The sequence below is a fragment of the Puma concolor genome, chromosome B1, assembly GCF_028749965.1.
Source record: "Puma concolor isolate L17-30 chromosome B1, mPumCon1.1.hap2, whole genome shotgun sequence".
Lineage (NCBI taxonomy): Eukaryota > Metazoa > Chordata > Mammalia > Carnivora > Felidae > Puma > Puma concolor.
This window is the reverse complement of record NC_141670.1, coordinates 118,022,714-118,047,661: the sequence shown is the minus strand read 5'-3', so window position 1 is coordinate 118,047,661 and position 24,948 is coordinate 118,022,714. Positions and strand designations below refer to the sequence as shown.

General features: G+C 39.2%; 1 protein-coding gene across 7 annotated transcripts in view; it reads left to right on the top strand.

The window, feature by feature from the left end:
• NPNT (nephronectin) overlaps positions 1-24,948 on the top strand; it is an 83,657-nt gene that overhangs the window by 47,439 nt on the left and 11,270 nt on the right. For all 7 annotated transcript variants that reach the window (XM_086704463.1, XM_086704466.1, XM_086704461.1 and 4 more), the window contains 5 exons: positions 319-453; positions 747-869; positions 2,997-3,374; positions 22,656-22,742; positions 23,215-23,313. In XM_086704463.1, the coding sequence (XP_086560589.1) occupies positions 319-453; positions 747-869; positions 2,997-3,374; positions 22,656-22,742; positions 23,215-23,313 (822 nt within the window). The remainder of the gene's footprint in view (positions 1-318; positions 454-746; positions 870-2,996; positions 3,375-22,655; positions 22,743-23,214; positions 23,314-24,948) is intronic.

Genomic DNA, 24,948 nt, shown 5'->3' with positions numbered 1-24,948 from the left:
ATTAACTGGGTCTGATGATTTGAGGTTATGGGAAATAGGGTTGTCAAGGATGCTTCCTGTTTCCAGTTGGAGCAACTAGTGGATACAGGTGCAATCTCTGCTGAGCTATGGTGCGAGAGCAGGACAGCTTTGGTTAGGAGGATGCATGGAAATTTGGAGGTGTGGAATTTATGGTGCCTGTCAGGGCAACCAGCTGGATAACATTTATGATGAGCCACTCTGTTCCAGACAGCTGTGTGCGGACATTTATTTTAAAATCGATCGCATCTGAACATGGCGATGCTGCTCCTCTGAGACGCAATTGATTTATGTTTCTAGATGTTGATGAATGTGCCACCGGGAGAGTGTCCTGCCCTAGATTTAGGCAGTGTGTCAACACTTTTGGGAGCTACATCTGCAAGTGTCATAAAGGCTTCGACCTCATGTACATTGCAGGCAAATACCAATGTCACGGTAATGAGCCCTGACCGTCATTTTGTTTTGTTTCTTCCTGTGGTGCGGGAAGCTTTTTTAACTGGGCTGGTGATTGGGATGTTAGACACAGGGGAGGGTACCGGCCTTACATTAAGCAGAAGTCCAGTTCAACCACTGGTAGTCCTGGATGTACATGTGCTTTATTTCTCCCGTGTATCTGCTGATTTTACACGGACCTTTCAAAAAAATTTTTTTGGAGATTCTATATAGTTTTGCTGCCATCATACTCCTCTCCCGGATAAACTCCCTTCTTTTCCCACTTCCTGATGCAGATATAGATGAATGTTCCCTTGGTCAGTATCAGTGCAGCCGCTTCGCTCGATGTTACAACTTGCACGGGTCCTACAAGTGTAAATGTAAAGATGGATACCAGGGCGATGGACTGAGTTGTGTGTGTAAGTAGTGCTTATCTCCCACCTTTCAATTCTAGCAGGATATATGGAATTGCACAAAGGCAGTTATTGGGGAAGATGAGGAACTAGATTAATTATCAAGAAAGTATCATTTTTATAGCTAATAATATAGTCTATTTTCTGCAATCAAATCACTTTACTCAGGTATTTAAAAAAATTAATGACTCAGTAATACATTCCTTTTTTTAAAATGTTTATTTATTTTGAGAGAGAGAGAGAGGGAGAGAGAGAGAGAGAACAGGAGCAGAGGAGGGGTCAGAGAGAGGAGAGAGAGAATCCCAAGCAGGCTCTGCACTGTCAGTACAGAATCACAATAGGGTTCGATCCCATGAACCATGAGATCATGACCTGAGCTGAAATCAAGAATCAGACACTTAACTGACTGAGTCACCCAGGCACCCCAATGCAGTAATACATTCTAATCTTAAAAGCATTCAATTCCTGGGCTAAAACTTCTCAATAGCCTCTGTTTGGCTGGCAAGAAATTATGGAGCTCTCTCTGAAAATCAGATATTGTTATAATCAGAAATAAAAGTTTGTCATTAACATTAGATGACAGGGAGAAAATATGAATATATTCTACGTCTTTTGTTCCTCTGTTTTATGTCTCCAAATTCTATTAAAAAATCATTCTGATATTTACTTACTCTAAATTTAGAACTGTTTTTGCTTTTTAAATTCTTACAAGCTCTGCTTGGAGTATGGCTATGTTAGTTGATAAACATGAAAAAAATAACCTCCAAGATGCAAGTTTTATAAATCAAAGACCATAATCTTGTATATAGTTCATGTGACAATAGATAATTTTTAAATTTTGGGAGTAAAATATTTACTGAAAATCATGAGCCATAAAATCATGGGGATTAAGGGATTTTTGAAGGGTCATGTAGTCATACTCCCAGCCTGGAATGAGTGTATCATTCCAGGAAGATTAACTATTAATTCCTTTTGGTGAAGATAAGCACAAAAAAAAAAAAAAAAGATTCCACAGATAATCACAGTGACCTCTGAATTTTTTTAAGTGATAGTATAAATTAGTAAGGGGGAAAGCAAACCAAGTTTAAAAATATACAGAACATTTAATGAAAACATTTTGCATGAAAACAGATGAACATATGGGAAGGGGTAGGAAGAGAAGAGAGAAAAACTAACCACAAGAGATTCTTAGTAATAGAGAATAAACTGAAGATTGAGGGAGGGAAGTGGGTGGGGGAATAGGCTAGGTGGGTGATGGGTACCAAGGAGGGCACTTGTGATGAGCACTGGGTGTCGTATGTAAGTGTTGAATCACTTAAATCTACTCCTGAAACCAGTATTGCCCTGTATGTTAACTAAAATTTAAATAAAAATAAAGGAAGGAAGGAAGGAAAGAAGGAAGGAAAGAAGGAAGAAAATGTTTTGCATGAGTTGAATTTATATAGAGTATGGAAAAGTATTAGTCTTTAGACAGTTTGAAACACGATTTTATTATATGGGTGTGCCATAGGGACACTTAACATAGACTCTCAACATACATTTCTCATATTTTAAAAAACTTAGAATGTTTCTGCATTTAAAAAAATCTCAGTGATGTCTATTTCCATTTCACAGAGGCTTGAAATTCTTTGTGTTTTAAATAATACATATCCCTTACAGAAATACCAATATAACTTCTGCATATATCTGCAGGATGGATATATGTGTGTATGAATACATATGTATATATCAAATACATATACACACAGTTGTTATTTGGAAAAGTATGACTTACAGTAAGGGAATATTCTAAATGTGAAAAGTAAGCCTAGTTGACATTAGATATTCTAATGTGTTTTTCACAGTTTGATTCCAAAACTGACCTTTTTTTTTAATGTTTATTTATTTTGAAAGAGAGAGAGCACACATGTGAGAGAAGCGGGGGGAGGGGCAGAGAGCGAGAATCCCAAGCAGGCTCTGCTCTGTCAGTTCAGAGCCCGACATGGGGCTTGAACTCACAAAGTGTGCGATCATGACTTGAGTTGAAATCAAGAGTCAGACATTTAAGCAACTGAGCCACCCAGGCGCCCCTCCACAACTAAGCTTTTAGAGAGAGATGGTCACACACTAATTTAAATTCTTTGACTCTTTCAGATATTCCAAAAGTCATGATTGAGCCATCAGGTCCAATTCATGTACCAAAGGGAAATGGTACTATTTCAAAGGGTGACGGAGGACACAGTAATTGGATTCCTGACGTTGGAAGTACTAGGTGGCCTCTGAAGACACCATATATTCCTCCTGCTACCAACAGGCCCACTTTTAAGCCAACAGTAAGACCTACACCAGAGCCAACACCGCAGCCAACCCCACCGCCATCCACAGAATTCGGAACATCACCAATAACAACCCCGGAAAGACCAAGCACCAGACTAACAACTGTACTGCCAGTTGCCACTACATCTCCAAGATGGATTACAGTTGACAACAGGATACAGACAGATCCTCAGAAGCCCAGAGGAGATGTGTTCAGTAAGTCATATAAATGTTAGCACATTTTGGGTTTTTTTCCAGTTTTATTGAACTATAATTGACATACAGGGCTATATAAGTTTAAGGAATACAGTGTAATGGCTTGACTTACATAGATCGTGAAATGATTACCACAGTAAGTTTAGTTAACATCCATCATCTCATATAGGTACATAAGAAAAAAATTTTTCTGTGATGAGAACTCTTAGGATTTATTTTCATAACAACTTTCATATAAATCCAATAGCAGTGTTAACTGTAGTCATAACATTGTACATTATATCCCTAGTACTTATTGATCTTATAACTGGAGGTTTGTACCTTTTGACCACTTTCCTCCAGTTCTCCCCCCCCACCCACCACACCTGGTAACCACAAATCTGATCATTTTTTGTAAGTTTTTTTTTTTTAAGATTCTAAGTATAATATGTGAGGTCATATGGTATTTGTCTCTCTCTGACTTACTTGATTTAGCATAATGCCTCAAGGTGCATCCATATTGTCTCACATGGCAAGATTTTCTCATTTTTTAAAGGCTGAATTGTGTATATATTCCATTGTGTATTTATACCACACCTTCTTTATCCATCCATCCATTGATAGACACTGAGGTTGTTTCCATGTTGTGGCTATTGCAAATAATGCTGCTGTGAACATGGGGGTGGAGATACCTCTTTGACATGGTGTTTTCATTTTCTTTGGATAAATACCCAGAAGTGGAATTGCTGGATCATATGGTAATTCTAGTTTTAATTTTTGAGGAAACTCCGTACTGTTTTCCATGGGGGCTGCACCAATTTACATTCCCACCAACAGTGCCCCAAGGGCTCACTTTTCTCCACCTCTTTGCCAGCATTTGTTATCTCTTGTCTTTTTTGATGGTGGCCATTCTAATAGGCACAAGGTGGTATCTCATAGAGGTTTTAAGTTGCATTTCCCTGATAATTACGGACGTTGAGCCTCTTTTCATTTGGCATTGCCCATGTGTGTGTCCTTTTTGGAAAAATGTCTATTCACAACCTATGCCCATTTTTATTTGGATCATTTGGGTTTTTTTCCTGTTGAGTTGTATGAGTTCCCTGTATATTTTAGATATTAACCCCTTACCAGATACATTGTTTGCAAGTATTTTTCTCCAGTCCGTAGTTTGTCTTCACTTTGTTGATGGTCTTTTTTTGCTGTGCAGAAGCTTTTCAATTTGATGTAGTCCCACTTGTTTTTTATTTTGTTGCTTGTGCTTTAGGTGTCATATCCAATAAAATCATTGTGAAGACCCATGTCAAGGAACTTTTTCCTATGTTTTCTTCTAAGAGTTTCATAGTTTCAGGCCTTAAATTCAAGTATTTAATCAATTTTGAGTTAATGTGTGTGTGTTGTATAAGAAAAGGGTCCAGTTTCATTCTTTTGCATGTGAATATCCAATTTTCCCAGCACCATTTGTCGAAAAGACTCTTTTCTCCATTGAGTATTCTTGGTTCCCTTGTCAAATATTAGTTGACCACATATACTTCAGTTTATTCCTTCACTGTTGATTTTGTTCTGTTGGTCTGTGCATCTGTTTTTATGCCAACACCACACTGTTTTGATGACTGCAGCTTTATAGTATAGCTTGAAATCAGGCAGAGTGATGCCTCCTGCTTTGTTCTTCTTTCTCAGGATTGCTTTGGCTACTCAGGGGCTTTTGTATTAAGCACATTTTTAATCAGCCCTTTATAATGACATTTCAATCATAGGTCATGCCTTGAATAAGAATGAAACTTATAAAAAGAATTAGCTGTACAAAATATAAGTCATGTGTCCTTATTGTTAAATGTTATAAAGAACTGTATAAAAGGCAATCAGCTGGGTAAATAATGTGTGTAGCAATGAAGGGAATATCATGAAGTCATGTAGTGGGTCATAGCTCCTATCCAGTGTGATAATTCTCCTAACATGTTCAGATCTCCTCAAAAACTCTGAGATGGGAAGCTTACTATATCAGTGCCATTTAACTTTTAATCTAATCGTTCATTTAATCAGTGAACATTTTTGAGTGTGTTTTAGAATACCAGGCCCTGTATTAGGCATTGGATTTACAAAGATAAAACAGAAAATGTATAATCTTGTTGGGAAAAGATCGTCACCCTGAGGATAACTGGGGTAGTGTGTCGGTGAGAGAGATTTGTGTGGCACTTTATGGAAATAGAAGGGGCACCTAATCACATATTTATTGAGGGCATATTTGGGGTGAGGAGGGCTTCCTGAGTGAAAAGGGGCAAAGAGCGTGAGAAAAGGGAGGCACTGCAGTTCATGTAGACAGCACACCAAAGGCAAAGGAGTAGGAAGCAGCCTAGCATAGGCAATAAAGTGCCAGTAAACCAGAGGGTTGGGTCAAGGATTGAGGAGAATCCCCTTCTGCTACCCCTTCTGTTCGCTGTGACCAGTGGTTGGATCTGGAATCGTTCTCCCAGATTTTCAGGGGTAAGTGGGTAAAGGATGGTGTCACCCATGAAGATAGAGGCTACAGGTAAAGCCACAAGTTCTGAAGAAGGAAGAGGTTGCCTTATGACCAGACCAAAATGTGCAATTTTACCACTTGGAAATATTCACCCTGTATTTATCCATTTGTCACGTTTCACTGTGCTTATTCTTAGCCACCTTTGTGTTCACTCCTCCTGTCTCCTCTTCTCCTCTCCCGGTACTAGTTTCTTCTTTTCCTTTTCCCATTCCTCCGTGATGGAACCAGACCTTGCTCCCTTATAGTGAATACTTTTGCAGTTGTTTACCAGGTGAAAAGAATACTGATATTTATGATCTTTTTAAAAGAGAAGACGTTTCTCTTTGCTTGTGTGTGACTCTCAAATTTTCCTTCTAGGTCATTGTCCATTTATTTTTTTTAATTTTTTTTTTCAACGTTTATTTATTTTTGGGATAGAGAGAGACAGAGCATGAACGGGGGAGGGTCAGAGAGAGAGGGAGACACAGAATCGGAAACAGGCTCCAGGCTCCGAGCCATCAGCCCAGAGCCTGACGCGGGGCTCGAACTCACGGACCGTGAGATCGTGACCTGGCTGAAGTCGGACGCTCAACCGACTGCGCCACCCAGGCGCCCCGGTCATTGTCCATTTAAAGAGAGATTGAGATTCTCCAATTCTGATGTAGTTGTAATTGTGTGTGTTTTGGGCAATAAATATAATTTTTAGAGGAATCAGATGGTAGATCTAATATGCACATATCTTTTACTTGAAAGTAATATATTTGTAATTTTTCTACTCTTTCCCTTTCTCTTGCCCTCCTTTCCTCTTTGTCTCTGCAGTGTCTCTCTCTATTTTACTCCTCTACATTGTTTTGTTTTCATCTCTTTGAGATCATACAGTGGGATCTTTATTCGTGGGTGCTTAAAGTACATATAGTACTTCTATTATTCTTTTGCCTTAACGTAGGGTCGTAAAAACTTGGCTACGTAATATAAAAAGACACCGTAATAACATAGATATCAACATCTTTCTGAGCCTTTAATTTTTTCTCTTTTTAAAAAGTATGTCTTTCTTTCCATTATTCCTCTCTGTATCAACACACATGTGAATTAAAAATAAGCAATCCAATAGAGTTCACCGATCGAATTTAGCAGGATACAATTGGGGAGACATGGGTTCTGATGATGTTTGAGAGCACTCGTTCTAAGAGAGTGTGGTCTTAAAGACATGCCCTGGAAAAGAATTACTTTGATCGGATGCCAAGGTGGTTGCATTCCATAGATAGCATTGCTGCCTCTAGACACTATTGCCCCAAATTAGATTTCACCCTCATTTCATCTTCAGCTATAGCTGCTGGTTACCGTTAGCACGTAGGAGGGTATTTTGGACACTTCTTAATTTGCTCTCTTGTGATTATAGCATATTTTCTGAAAAAGGGGAGGATTCTAAGTTTTTAACTCAGGGCAAACAACTAGTGTTTATTCACTGTCAAAACAGAAAGGAACCTTAGCACTGTTTAGTTCAACACCATCTCTTCGTTGAATATTTTCTTTACATCTGGCAAATAATTTCTTGAAACCATCCTTCTTCTCTCCACGGATCTGAGAATAGAATTTGGCTCTTCTCATTTCATAAATTGTCAGGTGATACTATTTACAACTGCTGTTAGGCAATCTCCAAACAGCCCTATACTTCAATTGTATTTTTCTTTACATTGAAAGATATATATTTGTTTAATGGAAAAGGTTGTTCAACAGAGCTTTTCTTTATTCTGTGTGTGTGTGTGTGTGTCTTTTCTCCCCCTAAGAAAAGACTAAAGATATTTTAAAAGGAAATCAAGGAAAAAAAATTATAATGCAAATACATCTGTAGCCCAACTTTTCCCCCAGCTCTAGATTTGTATATCCACCTGCTTAACCTTTCCAGTTGGACAGAAATACATGTGTCAAATTCCGCACAGCTACTTGTTTCTGATCGTCAGCCCAAATACATTCCACCCATGGTCTTTCTCACGTGGGAGATGTCACCTCCATCCTACTAGTTGCTAAGACCGAAGAACTTAGAATCATCTTAAATTACTCTTTGTATACCCACATTCAATCTGTATGGTAATGCTGTTAGCCTTACCTTCAAATACTATCTAAAGTGGGACCACCTCTCACCATCTCCAGCACAGCCACCCTGACCCAAGCCATTCTTCCCCTGGAGTACAGGTCTGAATTCCTTCATCTAGATGATTTGTGGAATACAGATTTTTTTACATTTTAGAGAAGTAATAAGGTACATATGTATACCAAGGCAGGTTAATGTTTCTACAGTGAAACATAGGAATATTTACACTAATTTGGCTGCCAAAGACAGTTTGCTTAAGTGTAGGTTACTTTTGCCACCTGATGAGTTACAGAAACAGTCTGTGGATTTCAGCTTTATGGGTGAGAAAGCATGGACCTACACCACCGGAGCCTTCCAACAGGTCTCCTTGCTTCTACCCTGGTCCCTCCATGGTCTCTTCTCAAACCAGCACCTAGAGGGATCTTTTATCTTTATTTTTTTAATGCTTATTTATTTTTGAGAGAGAGAGAAAGAGAAAGAGAAAATGAGTAGGGAAAGGGCAGAGAGAGTAGGGGACAGAGGATCCAAAGCAGGCTCTGTGCTGACAGCAGAGAGCCCTATACAGGGCTCAGACTTAACAAACCACACGATCATGACCTGAACCACTTAGCTGAATGAGCCACCCTTGGTACCTTGCTAGAGGGATCTTTTAAAATATAAATGACGCGGCACCTGGATGGCTCAGTCTGTTAAGCAGTTAAGCATCCGACTTTGGCTCAGGTCATGATCTCACAGTCTGTGAGTTCAAGCCCTGCATTGGGATCTGTGCTCGCAGCTCAGAGCCTGGAGCCTGCTTTGGATTCTCTGTTTTCCTCTCTCTCTGTCCCTACCCCACTCATGTTCTGTCTCTCTCTCTCTCTCTCTCTCTCTCTGTCTCTCAAAAATAAATAAACATTTAAAAAATTTAAATATAAATGAGATGTCATTCAAAGCTCTGCATCAGCAAGCAATTGGTTCCATAAGACCATAAGCCCTCCCAGTGTGTCACAGAGTCCTAAAGGCTCTCATCTCCTCAACTGTGCCCTCATTGACTCCACTTGTGCCTCCTCACTGATCCTCAGACTGGAGAACTTTTGCTGCAACCAATCCCTCTCCCTAGAACACTCTTCCCCTAGCCCTCAGCTCGGCTTACTTTCTCACCTCTTCACGCAGGTATCAGCTTATCAGTGAAGCCACCCTGACCCCTGTATTCAATTGTGACCTCTACCAACCACCACCAGCACAGCTTTCTACTGTTTTTCTCTTTTTAGTAGCATTTATCACCTTCTACTATACCGTATTATTTACTTATTTATCATGTCCATTGTATCTCCCTACTAGAATACAAACTTTTTGAGGACAGGGATCTTTGTTTTGTTCATTGGTGTATCTCAAGAACCTAGAATGATGCCTGGCACATAATTGACACTGGAACACCATTTGTGGAACAAAGGAATGAATTGATCACTGATAGCATTTTAACATAAAATAATCATTGTGCGTTATCCATACAAAAGCTAGTTTAGTGTAACAACACGTTTAATCTGTATTTATGAATTAAAACATTGTTTCTTTCCTTTTTCTCTCTTTTTTTTTTTTTTTACCGTGGTGCTTCCACCATTTTTCCCTCTCTTTCTTCCCTCCCTTCATCCTTTCATTTTAGAGATTGGTATTCTATTCAGTGGAATATTAAACCTGAAAATTGAATGTTAATGAGAAGAAAGATGATGTCAGTTTAGAGATAATGACTCAAAGCCTTTATTTCCTAGCTTCTGAGACTTGCTCAAATAATTTTTGCTTTATACCTTTATTATTTGAAAGTTGGCCTGTAAGAGGGCACACACATTTTTTAAAAACAACATTTCTTGTAGATATAAACAAAATACCGTTGAAGCTGGAATTTTTGTCCCATTACTACTCCTAGAAAGAAAGAGGTTCAAAACAGAAAAAGAAAAATTTTAACTTCAAATAAGCAATCGGGATGGAAGAATTATAATATAGCCATTTCACATTTTAATTTGGGGCCTAAAATCTTTCAGCTAGGTGAATATCAGTTAATTACTCAAGAGTGATATCCTTAGGAGGCTTAAAACAAATCATCCCCCTTACATTCAAAATCTCTAATGGTAACTAAAGTCTCTCACAGTAACCCGCCTTACTGTTGGGATATTCTCTCTTTAATATAAATTCTTGAAATTACAGTTCACACCACTTCAGTATTGTCAGGTAATTATGGCTGATGGACACAGCTGGTCAATGTCTCCAGACCCCATACTCCATGTATTAAAAGAACACGCTCAGGAAATTACTCAGCTGTTTCTTTTTTGGGCTCAGTAATTTCTGTTTCATAAACCTTTTCTTAGAAATAATTGTTTTTCAACCCACTTTTAGTCTTTTTGGGTTGCCCTTTGAACCTTCTTTCTCAAATCTGTCTCAAACTATGGGGTCCAAAGATAGTCAGATATGACCCAATATTGATTGCAAGGAGAGTTTCTTTAACCACATTTTTCTAATCTAAATCATTTCCCTCTGTTGCCAAGTATGTTGTCGTGCAGATTATGGGCAGCTGTTTTATCCCTCAAAAATAATCACACAATGCCTGGTACATAGTAGGCACTCAAAAATATTTATTGAGTGGAATGAAATAAAATTTTATGCTGTAGTCAACTTTTTTCAATCTGTGTTATTCTTCAAATGCTTGAACTAGCTAAATTTAACTTGTTGGTTCTGATAGTTTGTCTCCAGATGATCAAAGTTGATTTCAGATTATGGTCTCTCTGTTACCCTGATACACCTTACTATAGTCATTGAAAACAAACATTGTCTAGAAAACTCTAATATACCTCTTTTTGAGTATGATGTAGGGAAATAGTGAAAAGGCATTGATTGAAAGGAAATAGGAAAACAAGATTGAGACGTGAAATTGAGGAGTTTTTAACTGCTGCTAAGGAGAATATACATTGAATCAGAAGATCTGATTTCGATTCTTACCTCTATTATTTATGAGTTAGACACCTTTGGACAAATTACTGTACATTATCTCTCATCTGCATAGTTTCTGAGACCAATGGGTTTATCTTTGACTCTGGAAGAGCCTGGTGGAGGTTGGGGGGAGGGTTGGGGAGACAGATGCTGGGCAGACTGAGAGCAAGAAAAGCAGATTTAATTGGTGGGACACCTGTTTGGACCCAGAGATATGCTGCAGGGAATTGCTAGAAAGTTGGAGACCTAGCACCAAAGACAAAAATCTGGTATCAGAGCAGGTAGGAGCTATCCAAAGCAAAAAATAAATAAATAAAATTAATAAAAGCTCTATGTAGAACCTGAAGTAAAGGAACTTAGGGGGAAATGCATTCTAGTCTAGTAATACAATGAATTATTATGCAAGTGTTTTTTTTTTTGAGAAATATTTAATGCCTTGGGAAAATGCTGATGTTATAAAAAGCTTAAGTGAAAAGAATATACAGAAGTGTACATATCATTTGACCCCAATTAGGTATAAAATACATGTCTGCATATGTCTGGATGAATATAAAAGTTTGGAAGAAAAACAGATTAGTAATTGTGAATCTATCCAGTTTATGATATTTGGGGTAACTTTCCTTGTCTTTTAAAAAATATTTTAAAAAGTATACATATATACATATGTATACATACATATGTATACATACATGTATATATATACACACACACACACACGCATACACACACACATATGAGTATATGAATGAGTGTGTGCACACTCCTGCCTGGGAGGATGAGAGGAAGAGGGAGAGAGAGAATTTTAAGCAGGCTCAAGCCCATCAGGAGCCTGGGGTGGGGGTTGGGGGCCTCTATCTCCTGAGTGGTAAGATCATGACCTGAGCCAAAATCAAGAGTGGGACTCTTAACCAGCTGAGCCACCCAGGCACACTTTTCCGTGTCTTTTTGTTGTCCTTAGTGATGTTTCATCGTCCCATTCCCACTGCTGTTGGTCACTGTAATGTATTCCCAGAGTGATTCCTTCAGAGAGGCGTCAGTGGTCATAGAATCCACTCTCCCCAGCAAGAGAGTGAGTTGTATGTTTTGGAAAAATACCCCATGGGATTCTCATTTTCAATCATATAATTTTATTTAGAACATCCTGGTTTTTAAAGATGCATTAAACGTTTTATTCTATTTTTAACCTTTCAGAATTGTCTTTAGAATTGAGTGTGTCAGATATGTCCAGTTTTAGCTAGAAAGCTTGGATTACCACAAGGAATATGATACCAGTTGGACCAGGAAGCAAATTTTTTTTTTTCAGAAGCTCCTTGGAACCGGAGTAACCTAGGGTGCTTATTTAAGATGTAGATTCCTAATCCTCACCACACATTTGCTAAATCAGACTTTCTAAGGAAGTACTTCTCTGTCCTCAATGTGTATATAAGTCACATGGAACTTGGTTAAAGTGAAAACTTGGGTTTATTGGGTCTAGGGGAGGACCTGAGATTGTGCATTTTTAACAAGTTTGCAGGTAATGCTGTTGATCTGCTGACCACACTGAATAACAGGGCTCTCTAAGCCTTAATGGTAGCTCCAGCCAGTGGAACAGAATTAGCCAAATGTGGAATGTTTCAAATATAGCAATTGTGCCTAAAATGTAGCATGTAGCATCTGGGCCACATAAAGAAGGAAAATGTCGCAGAATAAAGATTACAGAATAGAATGTAATGTGTATCAGTTGCTCTTATGAGTGGCCTTATCAGAGAGCCAGACTCATTTTTTCTATGTTATCCTAGACCATGAGAATGTGTTGAAATTCCAAGTACCATGCAGTAAGAAGAAAATTGTTTCCATTTTCTTCATTGCTGCTTTGCTGCCTGCTGTGTACCATTTCCTTCTCTTCCTTCTGTGGGTTTTTACAGAGTCTGTGGCTGGTGCCATCACGTTGTTCTTAGTTATGAAAATAGGATCTCTCTTCTGATTCTATGTGATAATGAGTAAAAAGATTGTTTCTGCTGAGGGGCGAAAAGGTCTTCAAACTAGTTTGCTGTCTGGTAAACAGCAAGGCCCACAGAGACCCTGAGAAGATGCCTGACATCTCCCTGAGGATTAAATTCCTGCTAGTGTTTTGAAGGAATGAGTTGTCACTGCTTACTGGTCAGGATTTGGGGCTGTGAATTCTGAAAGTTTTCAAGATTTTTGATTTATATTTTAATTTGATTTTATGGTGGCTGGTAAAGAAGAAATAGTTCTCTCTGGAAGGGACAAAATGAATTCTTGGTGAACGTGACCAAAGTCAGAAATCAAAAAATGCTAAGTTGTATATACAGTTGCCTGTAGGGTTGTAATGAAAAGTATTGTGTTCAGCCACTCTGTGATTTGGGGCATATCACTAAATCTTCCCATGCCTTTGTTCCCTCACCTATAAATGGGGACAATAATAGTATCTACCTCATTGAGCTGTTGAGAAAATTAGATGACAGGGTGCATGTAAAACTCATACCATAGTGCTTGGCATATGATAAAAACTCAATACATAATTGCTCTTACTACTTCTGTTGATGTTATTGAATTCAGTTATATGATAATAATACCACATACTTAATTCATAAAAATACAGCCCTATTTTCTGTTCCAGTTCTGAGTCTGTATTTTTCTGAAGCCTTTTATTATGGTTCGTTATAATTTTAATACTATTTTTGGCTAACTGGATCATTTTGAACCAAATTGGCTTGCAAGTGAGAGCTATTAGGTGAGTAGAGAAAATACAAATGGAAAGCTGCTACTTGGCATATCCTTTACTTTTTACCAAGTAATTGGAATATCCTGTTTCATTTAGGTGTTGATAGTGACCAGGTGAACAGTTGTGATGTCAAAAGAGAGACAAGATCCCCTCGACTTCCTAGCTGTGCATATAGTGACAACAGCCTTTTGAGAGATGAGTCTGTCTGGGTGGGAAACAGGTGTCGTGTCTGATACATACCAAAAATAAAAGCTTTTTTTTTTTTTTTTCCTCTAAAGTGATTTCTTTGGCCTGAGGGCATTGACACTTGTCCCGCAGAGCAGGTGGGATTCTGCACCTCCCTGGGTGTTCGTGCTGTGCTCAGTGCCAGCAGCCCTATCGGGTAGTCTGCTCACCCACCGGGTAACCTGATCAACCACCGGGTGGTCTTCTCACTCATTGGGTGGCCTGCTCACCCACCACTGGGTCTGTTCACTGCCTGCTCTGGAGTGTTCCTGACAGGGCTACGCTTTATGGCGTCCTTGGCTCAGAAGAGGGAAAGAGAACAGAACCTGTCATGCTTTCTCTTGCTCGGGAAAAGTTGTGTTATCATCCTTGTGGTCATACTTAGAAAAGAACAATCTTTTAAATACTCTGTTCTCCCTGGATTGCACCAGGCAGTGCTTTGAGGTGTTCTGAAACTGCTGGAGAAATAGGTGAGGCATGTAAATTGGGCTCCTTGCTGAATGCTGTCGCTGTGTCCATGTTCCACTTTCATGAGAGATTTAATTTTTCCCTATTCCGCTCTTTACTGTCATCCCAAAGGGCTGTCTTTTGAACATTTTAGATTCTTCCTATGGATGAAAGCTTTGGCAGACAAGGGCTTATTTGTGTGAATCCCAGAAACTCTTTTCTTTTTGCTAGTGATCAGTTATATGGCTAAGAATTTTCTCTAAAGTGGTTAAGGAAATTTCAGAAACTCCTCTCCAGTCCTTTTATTTGCTTCTTTCTGGTTATTTAAAGCTATAATGTGTATGTTCTTCATCTGGAGAGGGAAAGAAAGGGGGCGGGCAGGGGGGAGAGAGGCAGGAGACTGCCTCATAAAACCCCCGTCACTCATCTCCACTCTGTAGTCTCTCAAAATCCCCTAGGTTTTGCCTCCAGAACGAGACTTCAGAGTATTAGGAGAGTGGGGCTCCTGGGGGGCTCAATAGTTTAAGCATCCGACTTCAGCTCAGGCCATGATCTCACAGTTCCTGAGTTCGAGCCGCCGTGTCAAGCTCTGTGCTGACAGCTCAGAGCCTGGAGCCTGTTTCGGATTCTGTGTGTCGTCTCTCTCTGCCCCTGTCCTAGTCACACTCTGTTTCTCACTATCTTAAAATAAGTAAACCTTAAAAACGAAAAAGAATATTAGGAAAGTTACAGATGTACCATTGTCTTCCAATGAACCAAACCTGTCACCACAGAAAGAATTTAAGACCGTGTTATCTTCAATCTTTTTGTCCCACAACAAATGCCAGAACTGGCCTGGGTAATGTCATGGTAGCCACCATTGTACAGAAATGGAATTTGCAAACCTACCTTTAATAAATAGTGCTTACATTTTGCTATAGTTCACTCTTTGGAAGAAGTCTGGCTGTGGGAGGTGTGTATTATAATATTTACATTTACTTCACTGTGTTTACTTTTCTTTTTTTTTTTTTTGGGTAACAGTATACTTGACTATTTGGGAAACCTCATTTATGAGTGCAAGTTATACATTAATGTCATATTCCTTGGGAAAATATATTTAATAGAAAGTGCTGGGCCAAAGTATCTTTTAAGAGATTTCCTGCTCATTTGTGTGGCCGATTCTTCTCACGGGCTCCTGGGCTCCCCAGCCATTGTGAAAGAGTACTAGGTCGCCGGGCACAACCCAGCCACATATTTATCCAGCTGTCTGTGTGCTTCACTACCTGCATACCCCCTTTGTTTCAGTTCATGCCGACGACTGTAAGAAGCACCAAGCAAGTGATATTTTTTGGTGAATAAAACATTGGTCAATGGAAGGGAAAAATTTAGGAAATGAGTCTTTTACAGAATATATGAACATTCTTGGGGTGCCTGGGTGGCCCGGTGGTTAAGTGGCCAACTTTGGCTCAGTTCATGATCTCATGGTTCGTGGGTTTGAGCCCTATGTCGGGCTCTCTGCTGACAACTCAGAGCCTGGAGCCTCCTTCAGATTCTGTGTTTCCCTCTCTGCCCCTCTCCCCCCCCCCCCACCCTCCCTCCCTCCCTCTTTCCCTCTCTCTCTCTCAAATATAAATTAAAACATTAAAAAATATTAAAAAAAAGGATTTCTGTTATGCAAGAAAAAAAGTACCTAAAACATTGAAAGAAAAGAGAATTCTGTGAGAGCACACATATAGACCCCTACCCCATAGCAACTACATGTCTGTTACTTGTATTTTGATTGCTCAAAGAGGACTTTCAATAGAGTCTTGGTACCTATATTAAATGTGAGGCTATGAAATTGAAATATATCTGTGAATTTAAACATGTTCTTTGATCCAAGAGAATTATTTTAATCAAGGAAGAAAATGTTAATTAAAATAAATGATAAATAACCTTGCCTAAAAATAAAAGTATAACCAGGATAGACACTTATACATGATTTTTCTAATTATTTTTCCCTGCTTTGTATTTTAGTTAATAGTCAATCTAAATACGTAATATATTTTATAAAAACAAATACATATCTGATACTTTCTAGTTGGACCATTAATTTTTAGAATTAAAATGGTATAATTTTAGAGATTAAAAAAAGGATAGGAGAAATGCTAACAATACAATTCTGCTACCCTCTGTCCATCCATCCTCCATCTATTCTATGCACTCTTTAACGTAATCAGTCAAGAAACGCAATCCGCTGAGTACAAGACACTGGACTAAGAACTTGTTGTAAAGCAGTGAGCATACTCTTGCCCTCATGGGATCTACATCCTGGAGGTGAAGACAGACATCTAACAGTTTCCCCAGGTACTGAATGCTTTAAAGGAGAATAGAGGAAGCTGTGTGAGGACGTGGGGCTGGCTAAGCTCTCCTGGGAAGGACAGATGGGTGAAAATCTCTTGAGAGGTGATGCTCGCACTGTGACACACAGGATGCATTACTGTGAGCGAGTGCCCCAGGGAGTGAAAGGGTGTGGAACTAAAACATCCTTCTAGTTCTAGAACTCACAGGTAGGAAAGCAGGGTGTGGGAGGAAGGGCACCAAATGCAGCTAGAGATGCAGTGCCTTTTAAAGCCCTGTAAAAATTTCGGACCTTATTCTGGTGGAAGCTGGAAGCCTTTGGAAGATTTTAGATCAGGTACACCATTCTGGCTGTAGCATGGAGAATGAGTGGGAGGGACGTGAAAGTGGACATGAGAGAGCAAATATGATCAAAATTAACATAAACTAAAGAATGTTCATATAACTTTTTTTTTAAATTTTTTTAAATATTTATTTTTGAGAGAGAAAGACAGCATGAGCAGGGGAGGGACAGAGAGAGGGAGACACAGAATCTGAAGCAGGCTCCAGGCTCCGAGCTGTCAGCACAGAGCCCAACGCAGAGCTTGAACCTACAAACCCTGAAATCATGACCTAAGCTGAAGTCGGATGCTTAACCTACTGAGCCACTCAGGTGCCCCCAGAAATCATTTCTTTTTATAAACAATTCTTTACAATAAAAGAAGCCAAGAATATACAGTGGACAAATGGCAGTCTCTTCAAAAACATGGTATTGGGAAAACTGGATGGCCAGTTTTCCTTATATTAGTTATATATTTCCTTATATTAGTTTCAGGTGTACAACACAATGAGTAGATACTTGAATGCATGTTGAAATGATGACCACTATAAATCTAGTTAGCACCCATCATAATACTTTATTACATAATCTTTTCTTGTTATGAGAACTTTTAAGATTTTCTGTTAGCAACTTTCAGATATGCAGTGCAGTGTTTTTAATTGTAGTCACCATGCTTTACATTACATCACAAGAGTTACTTATTTTATAACTGGACATTTATAACTTTGGAGCTCTTTCACCCATTCGCCTGTTTTTGGCAACCACCAATCCGTCCAATCCGTTGTCTGTATCTATGAGCTTGTTTTTGTTTTTAAGATTCCACATTTGAGTGAGAGCATGTGGTATTTGTTTTACTCTGACTCAGTTCACTTACCATAATGCCTTCAGGGTCTTTCCATGTTGTCACAAGTGGCAAGACTTCATTCCTTTTTATATCTGATTATTACTCTGTGCGTATATATGCGTATATATGCCATCTCTTCATCCATTCAGTGGTCAGTGGACACTGAGGTTGTTTCCATATCTTGGCTGTTGTGAATAATGCTGCAGTGAGCATGAAAATGCTTGTATCTTTTTGAATTACTGTTTTTATTTTCTTCAGATAGATACTCAGAAGTGGAATTGCTGGATCATATGGTGTTTCTAGTTTTAATTTTTGGGGGAACCTCCCTAGTGACCGCACCAGTTTGCATTCTCATTACCATTGCACAAAGGTTCCCTTTTCTCCACATCTCTGCCAACACTTGTTATTTCTTGTCTCTTTGATTACAGCCATTCTAACAGGTGTGAGGTTTTTATTTGCATTTCCCTGTTGATCGATGATATTGAGCACCTTTTAACGTAACTGCTGGCCCCTGTATGTCTTTGGAAAAACGTTGATTCAGATCTTCTGCTCATTTTGTAATTGAATTTTTTTTTTTTTTTTGCTATTGAATTGTCTGAGTTCTTTATATATTTTGAGTATTAACTTCTTATTGGATATGATTTGCAAATATTTTCTCCTATTTAGCAGCCGGCCTTTTCATTTTGGTGGTGGTTTTCTTTGCTGTGCAGAAGGTTTTTAGTTTGATATCGTCCTGCTTGCTTATTTTTGCTTTTGGAGTCAGATCCAAAAAAAAAAAAAAAATCACTCCCAAGACCAGTGCCAAGGTACTTACTGCCTGTATTTTCTTCTAGGAGTTTTATGCTTGCAGATCTTACATTCAAGTCTTTAATCCATGTTGAGTTCATTTTTGTGTATAATGTAAAATAGGGATCCAGTTTCATTCTTTTGCTTGTGGCCATCCAGTTTGCCCAATACCATGTTTTTGAAGAGACTGCCATTTGTCCACTGTATATTCTTGGCTTCTTTCATTGTAAATTAACTGGCCATATGTGCTTGGGAGGGCGTGTTTTGTCTCTCTTATTTTCTAGTCTGTTTTTTTGTTTGCTTGTTTTTTCTTGTACATAGTTAAGATCATACTGCTTGAGTGATTTTGTCCCACAACTTATTTCACCTAGTATTGTCACATAAAGTGTAAAATACCAGGTAGCAGGGTAGTGAACCTTCTCTTGACACTTGACTCTTAGCAATCCATATGTGTATGTGTCAGGAAGGAGAAATAGTTTAACAATTTGGCAGAGTTAACAGAGAAGAGCACACACAATTGTGAGAACTAATAGCCACAGAGCGTTTAGGTCTCTGAATTCCGTGGACTGTTTCCCAGTGACCTGCACTGAAGGTGTGCTTGGTCACCTGCTGAAGTTACTGTTTTTGGCACTTGGTTTCCAAGAACTATTTATTAATGAGACATCTGGCATTAATGGAACATTAATGAGCCATCCAAACGCGTGATCTCCTCCCTTCCTTTCTCCTCAACCTCATCCCAAGTCACATTCCCCCACTTCTCAGCATCCTCCAGACGCCATGAACTCCTTCCTCTGGATATTCTGAGCGCCTTCTTTGTAACTGCTGTCTGAAACACTCCTTCTTTCCCCACACCACCACTTTGCTTTTTGCTTGGAAGTTTCCGTATTCTTTCCTTCTTGGTGTAAATGGTGCTTCCTTAGAGAGGAACCCCTTGATCTCTCTTTATGACCAGTTTATTATTGAGAGTGGAAGTAACCCTCATTATTTAATGCATGCATTAAATCATTTAAGAACACTTCTAATATATTTTTAAGAAAGATATTTGCAAGCTGTGTTCACACGGTGTTATATATCAGGGATGGAAGTGATACCCACTAAATAAGCATGAGGTGTTTAAGTACATTTGTCATACAGAGGTTTCTTTTTTTTTAAGGTTTATTTTTGAGAGAGAGCGAGCAAGTAGGGGAGGAACAGAGAGAGAGAGAGAGAGAGAGAGAGAGAGAGAGAGAGAGAGAATCCATCCCAAGGAGGCTTCATGCTGTCAGCACAGGACCCGATACAGGGCTAGAACCCATGAACTGTGAGATCGTGATCTGAGCCGAAATCAAGAGTCAAAAGTCAGATGTTTAACCAGGCGCCCTATAAATACAGAGGTTTCTAAGAACACACCTTGCAAGTGCCATGGAGAACAGTTTTATCTAGGGCAAACTGCATTGAATGCAGTGACACCCATCCTATAAAGAATGAAGTGATGGAGGGAATTGAGTACCTGATCGAAAGACTATCATCAATAAAACAATCAACAGAGTAAAACACACACACACACACACACACACACACACACACACACACACACACAAAGAATGAATTGATGAATTCACTTAGAAACATCTATATTATAAGAAAGCTAATTGCAAGCTTCCTATGACAAGTGTTGTATCAGTGACTAGAAGTTATCCCCATGTTGTAATATATGTATTACAGTTTTAAGATCACATGTAATAAAGAAGCTTCTAAGAACAACAAAAAATAGGCCCCTTGTGCCAGGAAACCTTTGTACCAGCCTCCCCCTCTACACCAAGACTCTATTTACCATTTGAGTGTCCTTCATCTAGGAAAAAAAGGGGGCTGACAAACAGCCACAAAGCAGTCCCATAATACGGTATTAGAAGATTTGAGCTATTCCAGTACAGAGATGAGTTGTGTAAGTTACAACAAGAGACAAAAAATGATTGTTCTATAGAATTTTTTACACTTTCTCTATATAATGAGAAATGAAGCATAATTGCTTACAACTTTATAATATTTCTAGTAAATAAGAGGCAATCTCCCTCTTAGAGGCCCAAAGGAAGAAAGGAAAGCTATAAAATGGATATTGTTGCTGTTAGTCCTTTGGCTATGAAAGAGGGTGGCTCGTAGGGGAGAGAGAGACAGAGAGGGGAGAAGGAGCAGGAGCGTCGGTTGAGTGTCTGACTTCAGCTCAGGTCATGATCTCACGGTCTGTGAGTTCAAGCCCCACGTTGGGCTCTGTGCTGACAGCTCAGAGCCTGGAGCCTGCTTTGTATTCTGTGTCTCCCCCTCTCTCTGCCCCTCTCCGACTCACGCACTGTCTCACTCTCTCAAAAATAAATAAGTGTTTAAAAAAAAAACTTAAGAGGATAGCCAGTTACCTCAGCCCAGGGCACCTGCGATCAGGTTATATCCCTAGAGCTGGTCTATGGACTGGCTTCTCTCCCATCCCTTTCAGGCTGGGTATATGTGAGTGTGTGTGTGGAGAGGAGATGGGTATCCACTGTTTGGACTTTTGAAACAAAAAGGGAAAAACTTGAAAAGCAGTAAGCAAAATAAAAACCATCAGTGTGAATATTATGGGATTGTTAATTAAAAAAAATTCTTGCTAAAAATAATAGGAACATTGTTGAAAAAGAACCCTTCTGACTAATGTCTGTTCCTTGGTGTTCTACATCTTTTACTCCCTGCCTTATAAAAATATAGTTAATGAATCTAAGTTCTGGCGTAGAAAAGGGAGTGTGCCCTGGTCTTTGGCCAGGAATTCCCCTCCACCAACATTCCCACATACTCCCTCCATCCCCATCCCAGTTACTCTTCATGACATCTTCTGGTGGTTTTCCTTTGCAGCCCTCATCAGAATTTAGAATTGCAGTGTGGATTTAGCTACATGTTTAATGTTGGCCTGTCTAGCTAGAATGCAGTCTCCCTGAGGGCCAGGTCCTTGTCGGTCTTGTTCACCCTATTGCCTGTCCCCTTGGCTACCATGGTTCTTGGTATATGGGGGACAAATGTATATTGAATAATAACTAATGCTTTAAATGACTCCGTTTTTTAAAAAATGGATTCTTCAGCTCTGGCCCAGTTGGTTCACTTGAGGAAAAGGGTTGACAAAATGTGAGTCTCTGATAAGATTTTCACATTCATTCAGTAAACACTTATTGAGGGCCTGTCTCCAGGTCACGCCCTGGAAATGCCATATGAATAGGACGTGACTGATGCCATCCTGGACCTCAGAACCTAGAGGGACAGACGTGCATCTATGTGAAGAACTACAGTTCTCTATGGAAGGTTGTAATAGAGATGCGAACACGAGTCTTTGCGGGATACAAAAGGAAAGAATTTGATTCGCCTGGGGCATGAACGTTTTTACCCAGACAGGGATGTTTGCATTGGGTCTTTGCAGGAAGAGGGGGAAGTTTGGCAGGTCAACTAGTAGGAACAAGAGGATCCCAAGCTGGGGATGGAGTCAGAGATATGAAAACGAATGGTGTGTTTGGACAGTGATGTGTGTTTTAGGGGGTGAGTTGTGAATCCTTCCCCAGCGAGTTTGGATCTGATCTTTAAGGAGCCAGGGAACCTAGAGATGGTAAGAATTGTGGATGGAGTTCAGCCGCGGGCAGCATTCACTGGAGACGAGTTGATGCTGTGGCTAGAAAATCAAACCATTCACTGCAGTTGCAGGCAGTTTCCACTAAAAAACAGCCTTAATTAAGAGTTCATAATGTATCTTTTCATAGAAACAAATTCTAGAATTTGACAGAGGTGAATATTTTGCCAGAAACGGGTAGCTCTTTTAAAATGTATTCTTCAGGCAAAGACTTTTTAATTTTTTTACGTTGACTTTTAGAAACACTTGAAAAACATTTTCAAAAATTGTACTCCGATAAGTGTTATAGTAGAAGTGCCTGTAGAACAAACCGCGTGAATCTTAACGTGACATGTAATATTTTTAATTAAATATTTTGGATTCTTCGGATGAATGAAATGCCTGGGTCTTCTCCCCCTACGCTGTGATTAAAGGCATGGCCCTTTATCAATACCTCCTCAAACCAAACCAAACTTCTCTCTCTCGCAGTTCCACGGCAGCCTTCAAATGACTTGTTTGAAATATTTGAAATTGAAAGAGGAGTCAGTGCAGACGATGAAGCGAAGGATGATCCAGGTAGATACTTACATTTTTGTAGTGTTACAATGGCATTTTAGTGTCTCCTTCCATTTCATGAAAATGGCTTTTAAATTGTAGATTATTTAGTTATGTCTGGGAAAAACATACTTTATTTTTTACAACTCGGTTTCCTTTGCGGTTCCACAATTGTTAAGTGAAAATCATGATATATCATCATTATCTTCTTTTAAAAAAATATTAAAGCTGCACTTCAACTGTGAGGAGGAAGTCATGTGTTGTAATTGATGATGTAACAAGGTCATAATTTGGCAACATTGGCATGTTCTATTCTTACAGCTGAACACACGGGCACAATTGTTCTAAGTCAGGATTCGTGTGATCTTTGATATCTGGTGGGGTAGTTCTATGTGGCTAGAAGAGAACATGTGTACAGACAGAGAACAAATTTGTTTTTATTGTTAGTCATTGGGTTTGCGGTCTACTCATCTTTCTGGTCATTTTCTCATAGGTGTTCTGATACACAGTTGTAATTTCGACCATGGGCTTTGTGGATGGATCAGAGAAAAAGACAGTGACTTGCACTGGGAACCAGTTAGAGATCCAGCAGGTAAAACTAGTTAATATAGAGCAGTTTGATCCTCTCTGAGGGTCCTAGTTCTGACAATCAAGAACACTGTAACATGCCTCTGTGTTTACCCTCTTTATTCAGTAAAGAAAGATCTCGTTTAGCATTTCATATTCCATTTTTTAAGTGAATTAAACTTGTTAGCAATAAACTAGAATAATATTATGGGAAGACAAGTAGTTCACTAAAAGGCCAGCTAATTTCCCTCACAGAGGTTGGTAAGTAAAACATTTAGACTCATTCTAACATATATTTTTCAAGTTATTTATAGTGCCCCATTCCCGAGCATGAAAGAAGTAATATCATGGTACATCAGCCATGGTGGTAGTCCCTAGTTATTTTCTCAATTAGGTCTTTTTAAAGATTTGACACATTGCAGAAAGAGACACTGGAAATTTCTGTGAAGTTGTGAATATTTCTCTGGAAAAAGTTTCAGTCTACTTTAGATGCTGGTGAAATTAATTACAAATTACTACCATTTATTCCACAAGAGAATGTTATTAGAAAGGTTGAGTTAGACATAGCTGCTTGGAAAATTAAGACTTTTAAATTGCATGCTTCCTGGGGTGCCTGAGTAGCTCTACAGTAGCAATATAACAGATTTTTTTTAATGAAAATTTGAAGTAAGCTTTTACAATATGAATATTCAATAAGCTTAAATGGGTTTTTAGATTTCTCTTAGCTATAAAATAAATTTTAGTGACCCCCCACCCGCCTGCCTCCCGCAAACACTCTTCTCATTTAAGGTGACTCTGAGCAAGACGTTATCTGTTTGTTCATTTTTGAGAGAGTTGGAATAAGAGTAGGGAAGGGGGCAGAGAGAGAATCCCAAGCAGGCTCCTTGCTGTTAGCACAGAGTCCCGCATGGGGCCAGATCCCACAAACCTCTAGATCATGACCTGAGCCGAAACCAAGAGTCGGATGCTCAACCGACTGAGCCACCCAGGCACCCCAGGGCATGACGTTGTTATTAATGTCACAAATATCTGTGAATAAGAGAGAAACCATGTATTTAATATCTACTGTAGTCCTGACTCATTCATCATCTCATTGGTTCCGTTTAATCTACTCTTATCCTGTGAAGCAGGTAGTATTGTCCTGTTTCACAAAGGAGATCCTGAGGCCCGGAGGTGGTATACATTTCCTCAGGCCACAAAGCTAAACAAGGGACTTCCCCTCCAGGTGTCCCTGTACCTCCTGTGGCTTCAGCCTTCTCCGGCAGGTGCACTGTCTATGATCAGCAGATGTCAGGACTGTAGGTTTGACTGACCACTGACCTGAAGTAGTTTGCTACAGGATGAGGGAGCTTTAGCAGTCATGTGTGACAGGCTGGTACACACCGTTCATGGCCATAACGAGTAACTCAAGTAAGGTACATTGTGAAAATAATTCATGCTAAACTCAGAAGAATTCATTATACTTCCATGTAGGCATCCTATGTAGAAAATCTATGTAAAATACTTGATTTTCAGAATTAAAATACTAAATTGGTTCTAAAGCATAGTATTTAAACACTTTTTATTAGTCATTACCTATGTTGATGTTTAAATTTGTTGTGCCCCAAATTCCACTTGCCCTCTGAGAGAGAGGATTGGAAATTAGAATGGTAGACAAAAA